This window comes from Monopterus albus, unplaced genomic scaffold (genome assembly GCF_001952655.1).
Source record: "Monopterus albus unplaced genomic scaffold, M_albus_1.0 scaffold40.1, whole genome shotgun sequence".
NCBI classification, from domain to species: Eukaryota; Metazoa; Chordata; class Actinopteri; order Synbranchiformes; family Synbranchidae; genus Monopterus; species Monopterus albus.
The window spans coordinates 249,625-265,667 of NW_018127920.1; the positions used below are offsets into that span (position 1 = coordinate 249,625).

The 16,043-nt window shown below is 38.4% G+C and overlaps 1 protein-coding gene across 3 annotated transcripts in view; it reads right to left on the reverse strand.

Annotated features, from left to right (window-relative positions):
- The window catches only part of unc5db (unc-5 netrin receptor Db), a 263,236-nt gene that overhangs the window by 152,946 nt on the left and 94,247 nt on the right, over positions 1 to 16,043 (reverse strand). For all 3 annotated transcript variants that reach the window (XM_020599199.1, XM_020599197.1, XM_020599196.1), the window contains exon 2: positions 6,887 to 7,102. In XM_020599199.1, the coding sequence (XP_020454855.1) occupies positions 6,887 to 7,102 (216 nt within the window). The remainder of the gene's footprint in view (positions 1 to 6,886; positions 7,103 to 16,043) is intronic.

The window sequence follows — 16,043 nt, forward strand, 5'->3', positions numbered from 1 at the left end:
AAAAAGCTTTGATTTTAGACTGAGCTAACTTTAACTGAAATAGCCACAGAACAAACATACATGCTCAGAATAACTTAAAAGCTGCTACGGTCAAACAAAAAACAACACTGGATTCAAAATTTTCATGTTTCCTATAGTTACATAAGGGTCCTCCACTTTAGGTGACTGTAATTCTCACCTTCTAACAAGGTATATTATTGGAAAGATGACTATTAATGTTTATAAGCACTGTGTAACTGAGATAAGTTCAGTTAATTAAATGTGAATAACATGAATCCTTAGTTTGAGGGTTTTAAAAACTGTGACTGATGTGCCTCCAGTGGTAGTAGCAGACAACACTGCACACCATTCATAATCTCATTGCCTTTAAATGATCCTTCTTAATTGATTTATGATCATGGAAATAACTGTTAACTGCAGTCTTGCTTGAATTACATTAAATCTCCTATATGTAGGATCCAACATTTCTAATTTTGGCACCTGCATGGTCTATACACAGTTAAAACAATCTACACATGGGGCTCACATTATGCCTCTGAGGCCACCCCAAGCACCTCTGGGGACCCTAAATCCCACATGATGGGGTTCCTCTATGGACTGGCAAAATGGTGAAATGAAATGGTGTCACAGTGTATTGGTGTACAGCCATACATCACTGCAGGAGGGTGAAAAGTTAAATGACAAAACAAAATGTATTTAATATCACATGGTTTTAAAGCTACAATATGCTTCATGTCATTCCTGACCCCCTTTTACAGCTGCTCAGGTTTACATCCCAGCGCCTGTCACTCATCTTAGAGAGCTGGAAACAGTATCTAGCCCGAGGTTAAAGTAACTGTCAGTTGTTGCTGTGGCTTGACAGCATTTGGTGATGGTGGAACAACAGTAACCATTCCTGTGGTCATTTAAAAAGGAAAATTCGACCCTCAGGCTAGCCTCTGTCCCACTGCAGTGTTTCCTGAAAATGTTTCTCATCTGTTTTTAAAAAGACTCAGGTATGGCAATAGTTTTTCTATTCATATTATAACCTTAAAGAGTATCTATTACTTTATTTAAACATTTATACTGTGTTTAAGCATGCCCTTATTTACTGTGCAATAAAGGCACAATAGTGAACACGTCAGCATTTCCCCTTCATCATGGTTCAGTGTTTTGTACCATTCTGTATTGGACATATTTATTCTACATGCACACCAGTAATCCAGTAATAATAATACTAAAGCTTTTTCATCCAACAATAAGTACATGTCACGCATTTAGTCATAGCAGGAAACATACAGGTGTAACTAATACCATTAATGATGTCTCAGTTCCATTATGTGTTACAGAAAGCCATGGCTGGGAGCCAGCATATATAACATATGGGTTTCCTGTTTGCACACAATGGAGGATACACAGGTAGTATCGGAGTAGAGAGCACATTTCCATAGTGTCATAATAGCTCATAGATGAACATTTTTTCACTACTTAGCAATAAAGCAGCTGCTGGAAGCCTGTGAAATTCCTGTTTAGAGATGACTTTGTATGTCACACATCCTTGCATATGCTACAGGTAGACATCTGTCAGCTCTGGAAGCTAACATGATAACATGAGAATCACCATGAGACAAAGGAGGAAAAATACTTATTGAAATAGACTCTTAAAATAATACCGCATAAATGTACAGTGTATTCTTAGTCTTAATATTTGAAAACAATTTCTCAATTTTCTATAGCTTCGTATGTAACTAATGCTCATGGTTCACATGCCATAACATTACTGTTTGCTCTGGCTATAAATGATTTTCCCTCCAGGTATCAGTGCTCCATCTCATATTATATTCAGTGGCCTACTTCATTCATGGTTTTGTTGATGTTGTTCCAATTAATAACTCTGCCTCTTACACACTTGTAGCCGGAGAGGAAGACCCAGACCTAACAGAGTCAGCTGATAACCAGCTCCATGGTATCGGTTATCCAGGACAGCCAATGTTACACTCACTGAAGCCAGATAACCCCAAGAGAGCCAGAACAAGCTGAACTCGCTTTGCGGTACAGGCCTTTCATTATTGTATTCATAACATTGCCTTGTGTGAAAATACTGATCTTTCATCAAAATATACCAGACACAGAATTTATGCCACATGGGCTACAGTAATGGAAAAAGTCATATTAAAGATACAGTGTAAATAGGCAGATTCAAACTGTGTCTAAAACAATTTCAGGAGTTTTATTGATCAACCACTCAGGAAATTTTCATTGAACAACCTGGAACACATATTAACAGTGTGAGCTGTTTCCCATTAAAACAGAAGTTTTTTTCTGTAGTTTCAGTGTAAAATTATCCACAATTTTCATAAAATCCAGAGACAGGTACTTCACTGGCCTAATAGGCAGGTTTTCAGCCTGTGATTATGAAGAATTTGAATTTATTACACTTTTCATGTTGATCTTGTAAGCTCTCAATCATTTGGGGTCATTTTTTCAACCCCATGCCTGCTGGCTCATCTCTGATGTTGCTCAGAAAGTCATGTATACTGACAATGAATTAAAAGCCTAAAGTTCTTTCCAGACATGCACTGCAACTTTACTTATCTAGAAATTTTCCAGAAGAGCTGAATATGAGCGTGCAAATGTCTGAATCAGTTGGCATGGACAAACAAACTCCCTAATGCAGCTCCCTAGTACAAAGTTGGTGTAATGTAAGCCCATGTGTGAATAGAGCAAATTATTGTCTGTCGAATTTGTCTGATGCTGAAATTGTGAGAGAAGTTCAAGGAACAGAAGGCGACTCAGTTGTTTATGACCAGACTGTGTATCCTGCCTCCTGCGAACTTTACCCAGGTTCCAGTAGATGAGAATGGGTCTGACATGGACAGTCTTCTGTCGTGTAATACATGTGTGAAAGGGCATATGAGAAATTGGCCTATGTGTTTCATGACAAGGTCATTCATAGTAACAAATCCACAGAATTACCTACTTTGCATTTTCCCACAACTCTATACGATTTAAGCTCATTGTTTTTTGTATCCAGCCAACAACGTTACTGTTTTGGCTCAGTGACACTGCTCTCATTAGCAGCAGCCCACTCCGTGCTATCTGCCCAACTCCAAACTTTGTTAGCACGCTGACAAAATTAGCGACTAGCCGGTTAACGTGCAATATATAAACCAACAGTGCATGTGTCACCACCCCCCAGCGGTACAAGTTTCAACTAGTGCTACTTTACAATGTTTAAATTCTGTGATTTTATTTACACTTTATAAATTAAGAAATACATTTTCTCACTAACGCAATTACAGTTAAAATTAGCCACAAAACATTTTCTGAAGCAAGATTATGTTTTTATTTTGTGATAAAACCACTAGTATATTTATAAGAGTGACAAGCTGAAACAAGTGAAGAAAAGGCATAATATCAGCAACCTGACACCGTAAAGCCAGTTATACAGCAATACGATATTTTGATTAAAGTTTGCTAATATTAGCCACTAAGGCAATGATCATATCAGACCAAGTAAGGCTGTAGCAGCAAAACTCATGAGTGTACTGAAGTGAGCAAGGGACTGTTTTACTACATACAGTATGTGTTATTCGGAAAAAGTGGTATTTGATAATTTGTTAAGGATCATTTGGTTTGCTTTAATTCTGGAAACGGAAATTTCAGAATTTACCTTTGGCAGTTTGTTAATGCAGCAGCTGAATGTGGTAGCCTTGATGCAGAGCAGGCTTGTATAGTTTCTCACCATTTTCTGTCCATTCCACTGATTAACTTCCCTCCTGCTGGATGCTGGATGCTGATATGGCTTATGAAGTGAGCTGGCTAATACCACCAAGTGAACTTTCCCTTGTACTTCTTCTATGCACACAGACCAGCAAACAATTGAAGTTCCAAATTTCATTCTGCCATTATCAAGCTCACAACAATTTCACAGCACAGCAATCACACTATAATGAACTTCCAGAAGCAATTAAGCCACTTTCCTGTGGCGGCACCTTCATGAATACAAGCAGCCAACTTGCAGCTTCTAATCACAGCCAAGGTGTCACGAAGGCTTTGTTGTTTGCCAGAAATCCCTTCAGGAAGCCTCAGTCAGGCCCTCTAATCAGTGAGTTTCCACCTGACAAAAACTAATGCAACATAATTGGTATATGGTATACCACTGCTTCTCTCCCACTTCAAACTATAAGTTATAACCTCAACCCGAAATATATCCACATCAGCTGAGCTTGCACTGGCTGTAGACAGTACATGTGGAAACAGTATTCACACATCATTTTAAGGTTTCCAGGTGGTCTACCCCTAGGGCCCACATATCACCTCAGTGATTTGTCTTTGTCATAGTCCAAACATAGAATCACTTAACATCCACTCTGTTTTATTTGGGCAACTGAATAAAAAGCAAGTGAATAAAAGAACTGCAACAAAGAAGTGAAATATTGGCTCATAACCAATAATCAAAATCACTGCAACAGCATTTAGAACAGAATCATATTTAATGAGGCTTGTAAAAAAAAATTCACAGCATAACTATGCCTAATAAGAACAATAACAGGGCAATAAAGCAGGTGCTCTGCTGAGACAAGTAAAGAGAGGGTAAAACTCATGTTCACATCATGCTAGCTTGTTCTGGTATTCTAGGTGTCTATTAATGCAAGAAAACAAGGTTTAAGGATACATTTTTATTTGCATTTTTATTTGGACTTAATTCACTTGAGCTCCACTCAGAGTCAACCACAGATTGACAGGCCTGAAAACATCCTGTATCTTGTCAATCCCATTGTTAAAGTTAAAGATTGGGGTATTTCACATGAGATATTTGTGCCTGTGCCTCTTTGATTATGAGGCCAAACTGGATAGCAGTAATATTACAAATGCTCAAGTATCAATCAGATTTCGATCAAAATATGATGCCAGTGGTCGAGCTGAGTTTTTATGTTTCTGTATTTTTCCCTTGAAGTTTAACTTTTATTTTGACTTATTTAGCCAGAAATATTTAATGTTATAAACAAGTAGATATTATTAAGAAAATAAAATTAAAAAAATCTTCAGGGACTTCAGATGAGTGCACTTCTTCCACAAATAACCATTGGTGCCAAAGTGGGCTTTTGACAAACCACTACCAATGTTTCAACATTAACAATATCAGTATCACAGATATTCATCCCAAATTAAAGGTATTAAGTGTTCTCTCCCAGAATTTAATGACATCTCCACTCTCTACCCACACTAATGAAATTCTTCCAGAGTAATAATCCCTTTAAGTCAGGGTGACCCATCATATTGACAGTGCTCACTGGTAATGAACTATTAGGTAGCTGCCCTTAAATTAAATATTAACTCGCTATAAATGTGCAATAAACCTGCAGTTTTACTATTTAGCTGCAGTAAGGACAGAACTACTGCTGGATCACTATTTCACAGTATGCGATCCTCACAAAACAGCATATGCGATTGAGTGCTGATGTGGTACAGTATGCCCCAACATCTAGCACTGCAAGGAGCTTAAAATAAGCACACACTGCACATATTGCCTGACCCAGCTATCATTATTAAAGCGGCTCTGCTTTTGTTGGCTTTTAAGCTTAAATCATTTGAGGTCACACTAGCATGCTTACTGAAAGTTGCTCTAAGTAGCTGTAGCATGCAGATTGAAATGCTACATTCATGCATAATAAAAGACATTTCTCTATTTTCAGTGGCAACTAAATCTTTGCGTGAAATACAGACAGAAAGCCTGTGATCTTCAAACCCTCTCTAAGGATGCTTTGTTATTAAATGACACATGCTAGCTGCAAATATTTTTTGTACCCTGCTGCTAAATTAAAACTTAAATTCTCACCTTGTTGGTGAGAGTCTGCATTAGCAGAGAAAACATTATCTGCACTCTAATAAAAACTTCACACAACAGAAGGAACAGAAAACTGTTCATGGCTTCACGTACAAAAATGAAGAAGCAACAAACCAACAATGCTGGTAAAGACATAACCTGCTTGGCGAGGAACTGAACTGAGATGTACTGTAACTCTTCATTTTCTTACCACTAATACTTCTGTAATTCAACAATTAAGGAAATGAACAGTTTAATTAAAAGGTGAAACCCATGTGAATGGCTTAATTTATGTGACCTGCTGTCAACAAAACAAAGGTACTTCCTTTCAAATTTTCAAAAAGGACAATTAGTAACTGTAATTTAAAATGACAGACTGCTACTGTAGGTGTGCAGTGCTGTATTGATGCACATTTCCTTATAGAAAAAAGTGACTATACACTATACATCATAAAGCTGAAACACTGGTCACAATAGTAAGGAAATCTCAGCCGATTTCTTGTATGGATGAGCAGGATGCATAGAGACAAAACAGTTTACCAATGTCATAGTCTGTGTCACTGTCAACTGAAAGACAAAAATCACTATCTTTGTCTTGGAAATTGGCATTTGTGACAAACCAATATGTCAGTCATGTTAGTTCAGCCATGTTCAGACATTTGATCATAACCAGAATATTCTCCTCCAAGTCTAAAAACAAACATTTACTAAAAGGCCATGAAAATCCATTTTCTCAGTTAACCTCTTGCTTACCACATCAGAGATGAACACATTAATACATCTGTTACTAAATGGGAATCTTTGATTATTTCACATGAGAGCATATTAGTGCTTTTGAACCTGCTTTTCTCACTGTAGTGGCAAAACCACCAGCAAGCTAAAATAGATGTAAACAATTCAGGTTTCAGTCTTTTAACAAAAATCTGCTTTTCAAATGTTGTATTGAAAAGTAAAAGCATTCATCAGGTTTGATGAGTTTCCATTCGCCCAAGGCCAAGCTAGGCGTATATGTACCCCAGAGGTTATTCCAGTTAAGCAAATAACTTGATGAAATAAGGTCACAAAACTTTATCTTACCAGTGCTGAGGTCCTTATACTCCTGGGAGAAATGCTCATTCTGGTGCACCCATTCCCCATTGCATTTGAAGAAGATCTGTAAGGCAGGTGCAGCTCGACAGCGCAGCTTGATGGGGTTGCTCTTGACGATGTAGGCGTCCTGAGGCTCCTGGATGAAGTGCGGCAGGGTGCCCTGCACCGAGGGTTGGGCGTCAGACTGAACATCACCTGTGGCACCTGCAAACCAGCAACTTAGTTATTTCATTTTCCCACTGTAGTTTTTTAAGAAGAACAGAATATTATCTGACAGAAATAAAGGCAAGCCAAGTGCTTTTCAGTTGGATATGCAAATTAGAAGTGAAAAACACTTTCAAGTGCATTTTGATTTACTAACAACAGTAAAATAACAGCTACTTGCAAATTTAAAATGATTGCTCAGTGGACAATGTTTTGAATTCCCCATTCATCAAAAGCTAACATCTTGTAGAAAGGCAAAGTACATACAGAGTACAATTTGTCCCCAATTCGAGGAAAACTGTTCTCCTTAGAGCAATTTGCAGATGAATGAAATCAGAGCAGACCAGAGAGGAATTAGGAAGGGACTGATTACCAAAATTGTGACTGTGGAGTCTGAATTCATCTTATCTCAGCCACAAGGCTCAGATTTAGGTCCAGACAAAAACAGCCTTTGTGCTGTCACCAACATGCCACCATGATTGACTACAATTCACAACAGGTTACCCCTTTCCTTCCAGTTTAGCAACCACCTGGTTAGTTCACCACTATTGTTCATCGTGGCAGTTCATCGATCTAAGTGCCGTTTTGAAAACACGGATCTGACAGATTCTGAGAACCTGACTTAGTATAATGGATATTTTTTATGGTTTGAAGGCAGGTCTGTGCCCCACACAGCATCCTTTACTTGCCTCCTATGGATAAAGCACAGAGAGCTCTGCAGGATGGGACAATAAGGAACAGGATGTTTGTGCTCCTGCCATCCCCAGGATCCTTCTCGAAATTACACCTCAGTCCCATCAAGGCTGCTCCAGCTAAGCTATTCAGTACTGTAAAAGCCCATGAAAGCTATTATGTCCCACCATCAAAACCAATTCTGTCCCCTGAAATCGAATCAGCCCTCTCACTACCTCTCTCAATCAATGTTGTCCTTGTTAAATGGGTAAATGAATGGATGCAGGCATAAAGAGAGGCTGCACATAAAACAAACAGGCAGGGGAGTGAATGAATGGAAATAACATGACATTACCTACTGTAGCACAGTTAGATGTGTTTATCATATTGCTGCATGTAAGAGGCACTTCCTTTAGCTATTCAGCTCACCACTGTACCCTGTTCTCTTTGTGTTCATTGCTTCCTGGAAAAATAAAAGAGCAGTAACTCACAGGGCAGCTACAAATATTTTCTAATAAAATCCCCCATTGGCTGTCATAGTAAGTTACATGATATTCATGGGCAGAGCTGCCAACATGGGGGCAATCTAACCTTTAGATAGGCTACCAGAATAATTTGTCAAAATAATTACTGTATATGTGGAAACCTTATATAGTAATTACAGTAAATGACCTTGTTATTTTTATATTGCTAATTTTCCTTGACTTAGTTGATCAAAACAACTTTACTACAAAAATGGGGGTCATCATGTCCCAGGCATGAGCAAGACACACAACGAGTCTGTTCATGGCATGCAGAGAGATTTGTTTTGTGCTTTATAAGCAAATGTTTCTGACATGGAAAAATGGGTCAAAGCTGTGATATACTGTATGCAACCTCACGTCTGATTTGTTTAGGGGGTTTATACATGAGAGTTTTTCTCTTTTCTGCATTTTTTTTAACTGTATGTGAATATTATGCTTTGCATTTATGTGATAATTTACCAGGTGCTGTACAACTGAAAATTATTGATACAAAATATAATGTAATATAAATGAATTATGATGTGTTATTACCGGTATTGGTTAGAATAAGATCAAACTTTATTGATCCTTATCCATCCTGATATATATCTGAAATGTAACACTTTATGCAATACATCTATACTTTAACTTTTCTGAAAAATTCTGGATGAAGGAGTTTTATTTCTATTTCTATACTGCAGCACTGCTACATTTATGTACTTCTCCCACCACTGCCTCTGTCACTCAGATGAAACAGCATAACTCATGTCACCTGACAGTAGACAGGAAACTGAGGAGCTGAAGTCAGGGATCGTCTTCAGCATGCATTCACTTCAACTGCACATTTCTTACTTACATTTTGTTACTGCTAAAAGCCATTTATTTCCATTCAGCAAACCCTTGTGGTGTTTTGAGCACCTTTAATGTAAATACTAAAGTAAATACATAACAAAGAGTCTTATAAGTAGTACAAGTACAGAAAAAAAACAATGACATACAAACTCATATATCAGCCAAAAGAAAACATGCACATAAGAAGGTCAGAAATATGGTCGTGTGATTACATATACCTAACCTAACTTATGTAAGGCTGATATATGAGTTTGTATGTAACTACTACTTATATAAGACTCTTTGTTATGTATTTTAACAGACCCTGACAAAGGCTCCATGCCGAAATGCATTGGTCTTTGGGCTTTACATTAAAGGTGCTCAAAACACAACAAATGTAGCCAGATGTTTGGCTATCTAGTTTGTTTTTTCCTTGTTTGTGCATTCATGAATCCTTGGCTAATATTCGCTGGCACATTATAATTCTCCATGTGGGTCCTGATGATGCAGGATGACATTAAGACATATAAATGCCTCTTAGTTCATTTGTAAAAAGTCAGTGTGAACACAAACTTGACTTGAAATAAAAGGCAACAATGTTTTTTTCTCCCTTGGTCTGGACCAAATTAACTGACAGGTGTGAAAGTAACTTACCACATAAGAGAAAAATAAATCATGCTTTAGAACATTTCTAATGATTTCTGTTGTACACTGTCAGGATGCTGGAGCTGTACACCAACTGAACAACTCATGTGGCACTGTATACATGTCTGAAAACACGACCATGTTTTGAAGTAATTTTATGTACTGCATTTGTTACAAGAATTGTGTATGAAATAATGTTTGGACCTAATGATTTTAATCATGTAATGTTATTTACCCTCATATTTAAGCCATTTTTATAGTATGAATTCAAATACTCTGGTAAAATCCCCCATTAGATGTTACAGGTTAGTAGTTACCTTAATATGTAAACATTTATCATATGCCAAAAGATTGGTGTTCTGCAGTAAAAGCAGATAAATGACCAGGAATTATGTGTGACAAGTGGAGCAAACAAACATATGTTCAACAGCAGCAATGTTTTCCACAACCAATCACTGAGAGGTTGAAAAGAGTCTTATAAGCAGATGGCGATTGTATTATGTTGTGTAGCTATATACTGGTGGATAAGAGGACAGAACAGGATGATAAGCTCAAGGACAGTAGATGAAATCAATTCATTACATCTATCCGTTTAGAGGAACTTAGCCCAGCGCACACATCAGATGCAAAATTGAATCCTGTCAGACATTAATTTCTTTCCAACGGCGCTTCCATCTTCGTTATATTTAGTGCATTTACAGTCAATTACAGTATGTATTCATGTCATACATGACATTGAAATAACAACAAAGGCAAAGGAATATGCTGTGAAGAAATCAGTGTGGCGATTATTTCCTAGTGTTTGAAAATCACAGGCAGCACTGCAATTGGAGCCAGGATTTTGCTCTCAGAGGGACGGCAGTCTTTCTTTGTCCATATACATCACCACATGTGGAGGCAAGCCATTACAGCAGTTACCACAAGCTGTTTCCACACACACTGATGCCGTCTTCAGCGCTTTGCTGTATAAATTATACATCCTCTGTATCAAATAGAACAGATTTCTTATCTCTCTCTCTTTTTTCTTTTGCAAGGAACAGTTTATTATGACACCCTGCAGGTAATTATCATTCTCATCTTTAGGGAAACTGTTGGATTTTCAAAGAATGTAAGTACTTTGTCTGACCTGGTGCAACCTGTGCCTTGTCGACACGTACTATATCTGCAGGAGAGCTATTTTCAAAAGAACATTGCTGGTGCCCATCTACACTCTGTGCTGTGACTGGCAAACTTTGGAGCACATTTTCTCTGGTGAGCAGGCATTAATGAGAAAATAAGTCACATTTTACATGAACTGCTCATCATGCATTATCTTTTCACTACCACTGTTAAGATATGACTATTTTACTAACTATGCCATTTAGAATTTTAATATACAGAGTGTCTACAAATGGTGAGGGTAAATAATGGCTACTATTAACTGTAATGCAACTTTGACAAAACAGTAATCATTAAATCTACTTTTAAACTACCCTGTGAACTGGAAGGAAGATCATTTGGAGGTTTTATTACAGCGGGAGCCAAGAAAATAATGCTCAAATAATGGTCACTTTCTTCTCATTTTATCATTTTACACTAAATGATAGCATAAATTAAATTAAGGAATTGCATACTTCTTAGTGGTTTAGAGATTTAGCAACTTTCATTATACCAACTTGTAAAAGTCAAACATGCAGGGTGGTCAAGTTATGAACAGAGTACAGTCATTAGCTCCTTAATATGTACCGATCAGCCATAACATGACCACTGACAGGTGCAGTAAATAACACTGATTATCTCGTTACAATGGCACCTGTCAGTGTGGGGGTATATTAGACAGCAAGTGAACATTCAGTCCTCGAAGCTAATGTGTTAGAAGCAGGAAAAACAGACAAGCTTAAGCATCTCAGTGATTTTGACAAGAGCTAAACTGTGATGGCTAATGACTGGGTCAGATCATCTCCCACACTGCAGGTCTTGGTGGGATTTTCTGGTCTGCAGTGGTTAGTACCTACCAACAGTGTCTAAGGAAGGACAAACAGAGTCGTAGGTGCCCAAGGCTCACTGGTGATGAAGTTGACCTACTGTAGATTAAATTTTTAAATTCCATTAGTACTTTTCAAGACATTAACAGTTGTTGAGAAATACTGTACATTGGTTTCTATGAAGAGAAACATTCAGAGGCTATAGTGGTGATATGGGAGGCTGCTGAATATGCCTAAACAATTCTTTCTAACTTATCCTCATGACCAGTTTTCACTCCTTTTACATGTTTTTCACTGAATTGTAGACACATCCCTGCTCTTCCTGACAGTATATCCATGGAAGCCAACCAACTGCCACATTGACTCCTGTGTACACAGTATTAGGCAGGTCATCCCAATGTTATGGCTGATGGGTGTATACATTTGACTCAAAATGTGGTCAGAGTTTTATCTTAGTTACAGTAATGAACCATTTTAACTGACAAAACCCAAATGACACATTCACATTGTAGGTTTGGAAAAACCTCTGGGCTAATGACATTAACAGAAGCTAACTGGAGTTAGGAGCTTGCAAACACGGGGTCCACTGAAACCAGACTGGATGTGTGGGTTCGATTTATATTTTGAGTTTGCTATTCACAAGAAACATCTGCTGATGTGAACCATGCCTCAAAAAAAAGCTCTCAGAAGACACAAAAGGATCAAAAGTGGTTGAAAAGTCATCTCTAAGCATTTTGATATTCTTCATTTGTCGGTTAGACATACTGAAACAATGGAGCTGATTCAGCGCTGTTGCTGCTCTGCCTAAGTGGACACACAGCTAGAATGACTCCAAAAGCAATAGGCAGAAGGCTTATTCAGGCCAAAAAGAACCCACTGAACTGTTTGGGAAGAACTTGCAGCGCTACATATGGTGCAGTTCATCCTGAAGGTGAAGTACAGTGGAGGGAGCATTATGAGGCTGCTTTACAGGTATTTTACAGGATAATGTCAGCTGAAGGTGAACTTGAGGAAAAGCTGGTTGATGTAGCAGGACTGTGACCCTAAACATTAAGTAAATCTACTACAGAATGAGTTCAAACTAACAAAATCCACCTTATGGAGTGGTCCAGTTAGAGCCCAGTCAACAGAGATGCTGTGGGCTGAATGCTCAGAGCATTCACAGCTGTATGTCTGAGCTGAAGCTGTTAAGTAAGAGGAATGGTCCAAACATCCTCCTGAACACTTTACAGGTCTGAACCACAGAAAGTGTCAGGTCTGCTCGGTGCGACCTGCCTCTCTTCCGCCTTTCTCTCCTCTGCTCTCTCGATCTTGCGGGCTGTGTACCTCAGCTGTGCCGCATTCAGTAATTAGCGACACGTTTGTCGGTGCGCACAGCTGGGGTGCATCTCGATGATTACCTTCCACCTTATGTATACCTCTGGCAGACGCTCCATCTTCGCTGGAGCATTAACTTGCATACCCCGTAACAGCCGTGGTAGATATTGTGCGACATTTTGCTTTCCACGCTGACAGTTCCTGTGTTGTGGATTTCCTTTTTTGTTCGCCAATCCTCCTGGTTAGTTGTCTATTCACCTGTCCGTCCTGATCCTCCCACTCTCCTGTTTTCTGCCGTTAGCTTGTCTACTTCCCTGGTTGTCCTGGTCTCCTCCACCATCTCTGCCCTACTTTGCTGGTTTCTGTACATGGACTATGATACGTTGTTTTGTTGTTACTGTGCATTTCCCACCATTAAACCTCCTTTTTACTAGCACCTGGGTCAGCAATCTTGAGTCCTATCTCAGTTCTCCCTCACCCTCCTGGTGAGGGGGACTAAATCATAACAGAAAGAGCATGTTTGAGGTTTTTGCTGCCAAAGAAGGTTTGATTAGTTATTAAATCCAAGGATTTTCTTATTTTTTCCACAAGCACTGTGAATGTTTAATTTGCTGGGCTCAGTAAAAACACAAAAGATTTTAAATGTTTGTATGTTATAGGCACATTGACAAAAACCTGTGACTCAGATGAAGATGACACCTTATTTTACGCTCACTTAAAGCAGGAAACCGGGGTTCACATACTTTTTCTTGCTACTGTATTTACTGTGGAGAAGCCTCAATGAGTCTTATAAGCCATTTTTTAAAGTTGGTCATGAAGTGATAAACAAAACAAGAAAAAAAAGTCTGCAATACATTATAAAGTTTTTTGTTATTTTTATTTTACTTTTTTCCTCAAATATTCCCATTCATACCTATTTCAACCAGTGAAACTGTGTAGAGGTGAGGCAACACACCAACTACTACATATAACCCTGCCTTTAGGCAGCCTGGGACAATAGGATGCAAGTAGGCATTATTTTTGTTTTATGCTGTCACAAGCAAAACAGGTTGTGAACCACTGAGTAATGGCTTTCGCAGCCACCAGACCGGAGGTAAACTCCTAAGGGAGGCTTTGGAATAAAATGCTTCAAGGATGATTCTAAGTGAGGAAATATCTGTTGGAGGGTTTGGTGTTCCTCCCTTTGTAGAGTTGGAACATACATTAATGACTTGGTTTACGATGGTTTTCTGTAATAATAATAATGATAAATTATATTTGTTGGCACCTTTAAAACACACAAAGACACCTTACAGAACAAACAGCAACAAAAAATTAAAACAATGTCACTTCTGTGAGTGTGGTGTAGGTATATATACAGTATATTAGTCTGTGTATCACATTCAATCCAAATGCCTATTTTAAAGAGTGTGAAAGCCCTGGGACTATTCTAAATCTCAACAACATCTTCATTTTATACTATCACAAAGCTGTAGATTCACATTGTTCATTTCTACTGTTATTCTAAGTACCTTCAAATCTCAGAGGATTACTGCCTACTTGAAAAACAGGAACAGGATTTATTTGATTAAAAATATTCTTTCCATTGGCCTGTTAATTAGTGATAAGGCTGAAACAGAACCATGAATGCCAGTGTTGACTACATAATGAGGAAACAACTTTGATTGCTTTCACAAATTCACATAGAAGCCTGGTAATAAAACTGAAATTGTTCAACCATAGAGAAACACTGCTTCAACATCATTTGAAGCACTAACACATCTAATGGTTAGGGCATGTAACCCTCCTCCATCCAACACCTTCCTCACCACTGAGCATCCCTACCTTAATCTGGTAATTGCTGCTATGATGAATAAAAATACTCAGACTGCCGTGTCCAAACGAGCCTCTACTCTTTTTTTTTCCACATGGCACAACAACTACCAATGCGCCATGTCCCTTCCTCTTAATGTTTAAACATTCAGCACATTCAAAGGTAGCAGATAATTGGAACAAGGTGACAATCCACGCTCCATAAACCAGGAGCCATAGTGTTGGCTGCTCCACTTGTGATGGATGCTCATAAATATCAGCCTTAATGAAGGAAATGACTGCGGCACCAATAAGTCACTTATTTCCTCATTACACTGGTTAATTTTAACACAGTCTCTAAAATGCTCCCTCACCCTATCTGCTGCCAGTCATAGGTTTCCACCTGACTTAACATGAGGCTCAGTGCAGGGGACCCGCAGATGATAAATACCCTGGGTATCAATCTGCATAGAGGGACACAGACGACACGGTGGCAGTACTGTCAGCTCAGGCTGGTTAACAATGCCTGGGAGCCAGGGGACCATGTTGAACAAAACCAGATTCAAATCAACAGTCTCTTAGAGATATGCCAGGGCAATAACCATGACATGGCCTGTGTGAATACGCAAGGATGGATTGAGACAGGACAGATTTAATGATGGATTGTACAGTCACAGGGTTTTAAAAAATTCATTTTTGAAATTTTGCAATACTGACAACTACACTATTGCTTATTTGCACAGAGATTTATTCAGAGAATGCATCTCAAATACTGTAGAGTGGTGATTCTCTGACATTTTGGTCCATAAGATTTTGAAATGTTTCTTTCAAGGTGAAATTTCTGGAAAGGTGTTATGAAACTTTCACTCTTCCCCATATTTTAGTTTATGATCAAATATCTACAAAGCTCATATTATCATCAGTTTTAGTTTTGTGTTTAGGGCTAAATACCAATATTTCTTTCCAGTAGGCAGTTTTTAATAGTTTGCTGTGTGTCTGCTTTTTATCGTTTATTTAATCTTAAAAACATCTTTTATGATTTTAGCATGCTAAGATGCTAAGCTAAGATGATGACCATGGCAAGCACTACCTGCGAAACATCAACCTGTTAACAGTGAGCACAGTGGTATGGTACTCAGATAAAAGCATGGCTTATGACTCCTAATCTCGTTTCAATAACTGTCCATTGATTCAAGGGAAATTACTGACCAAACAAGG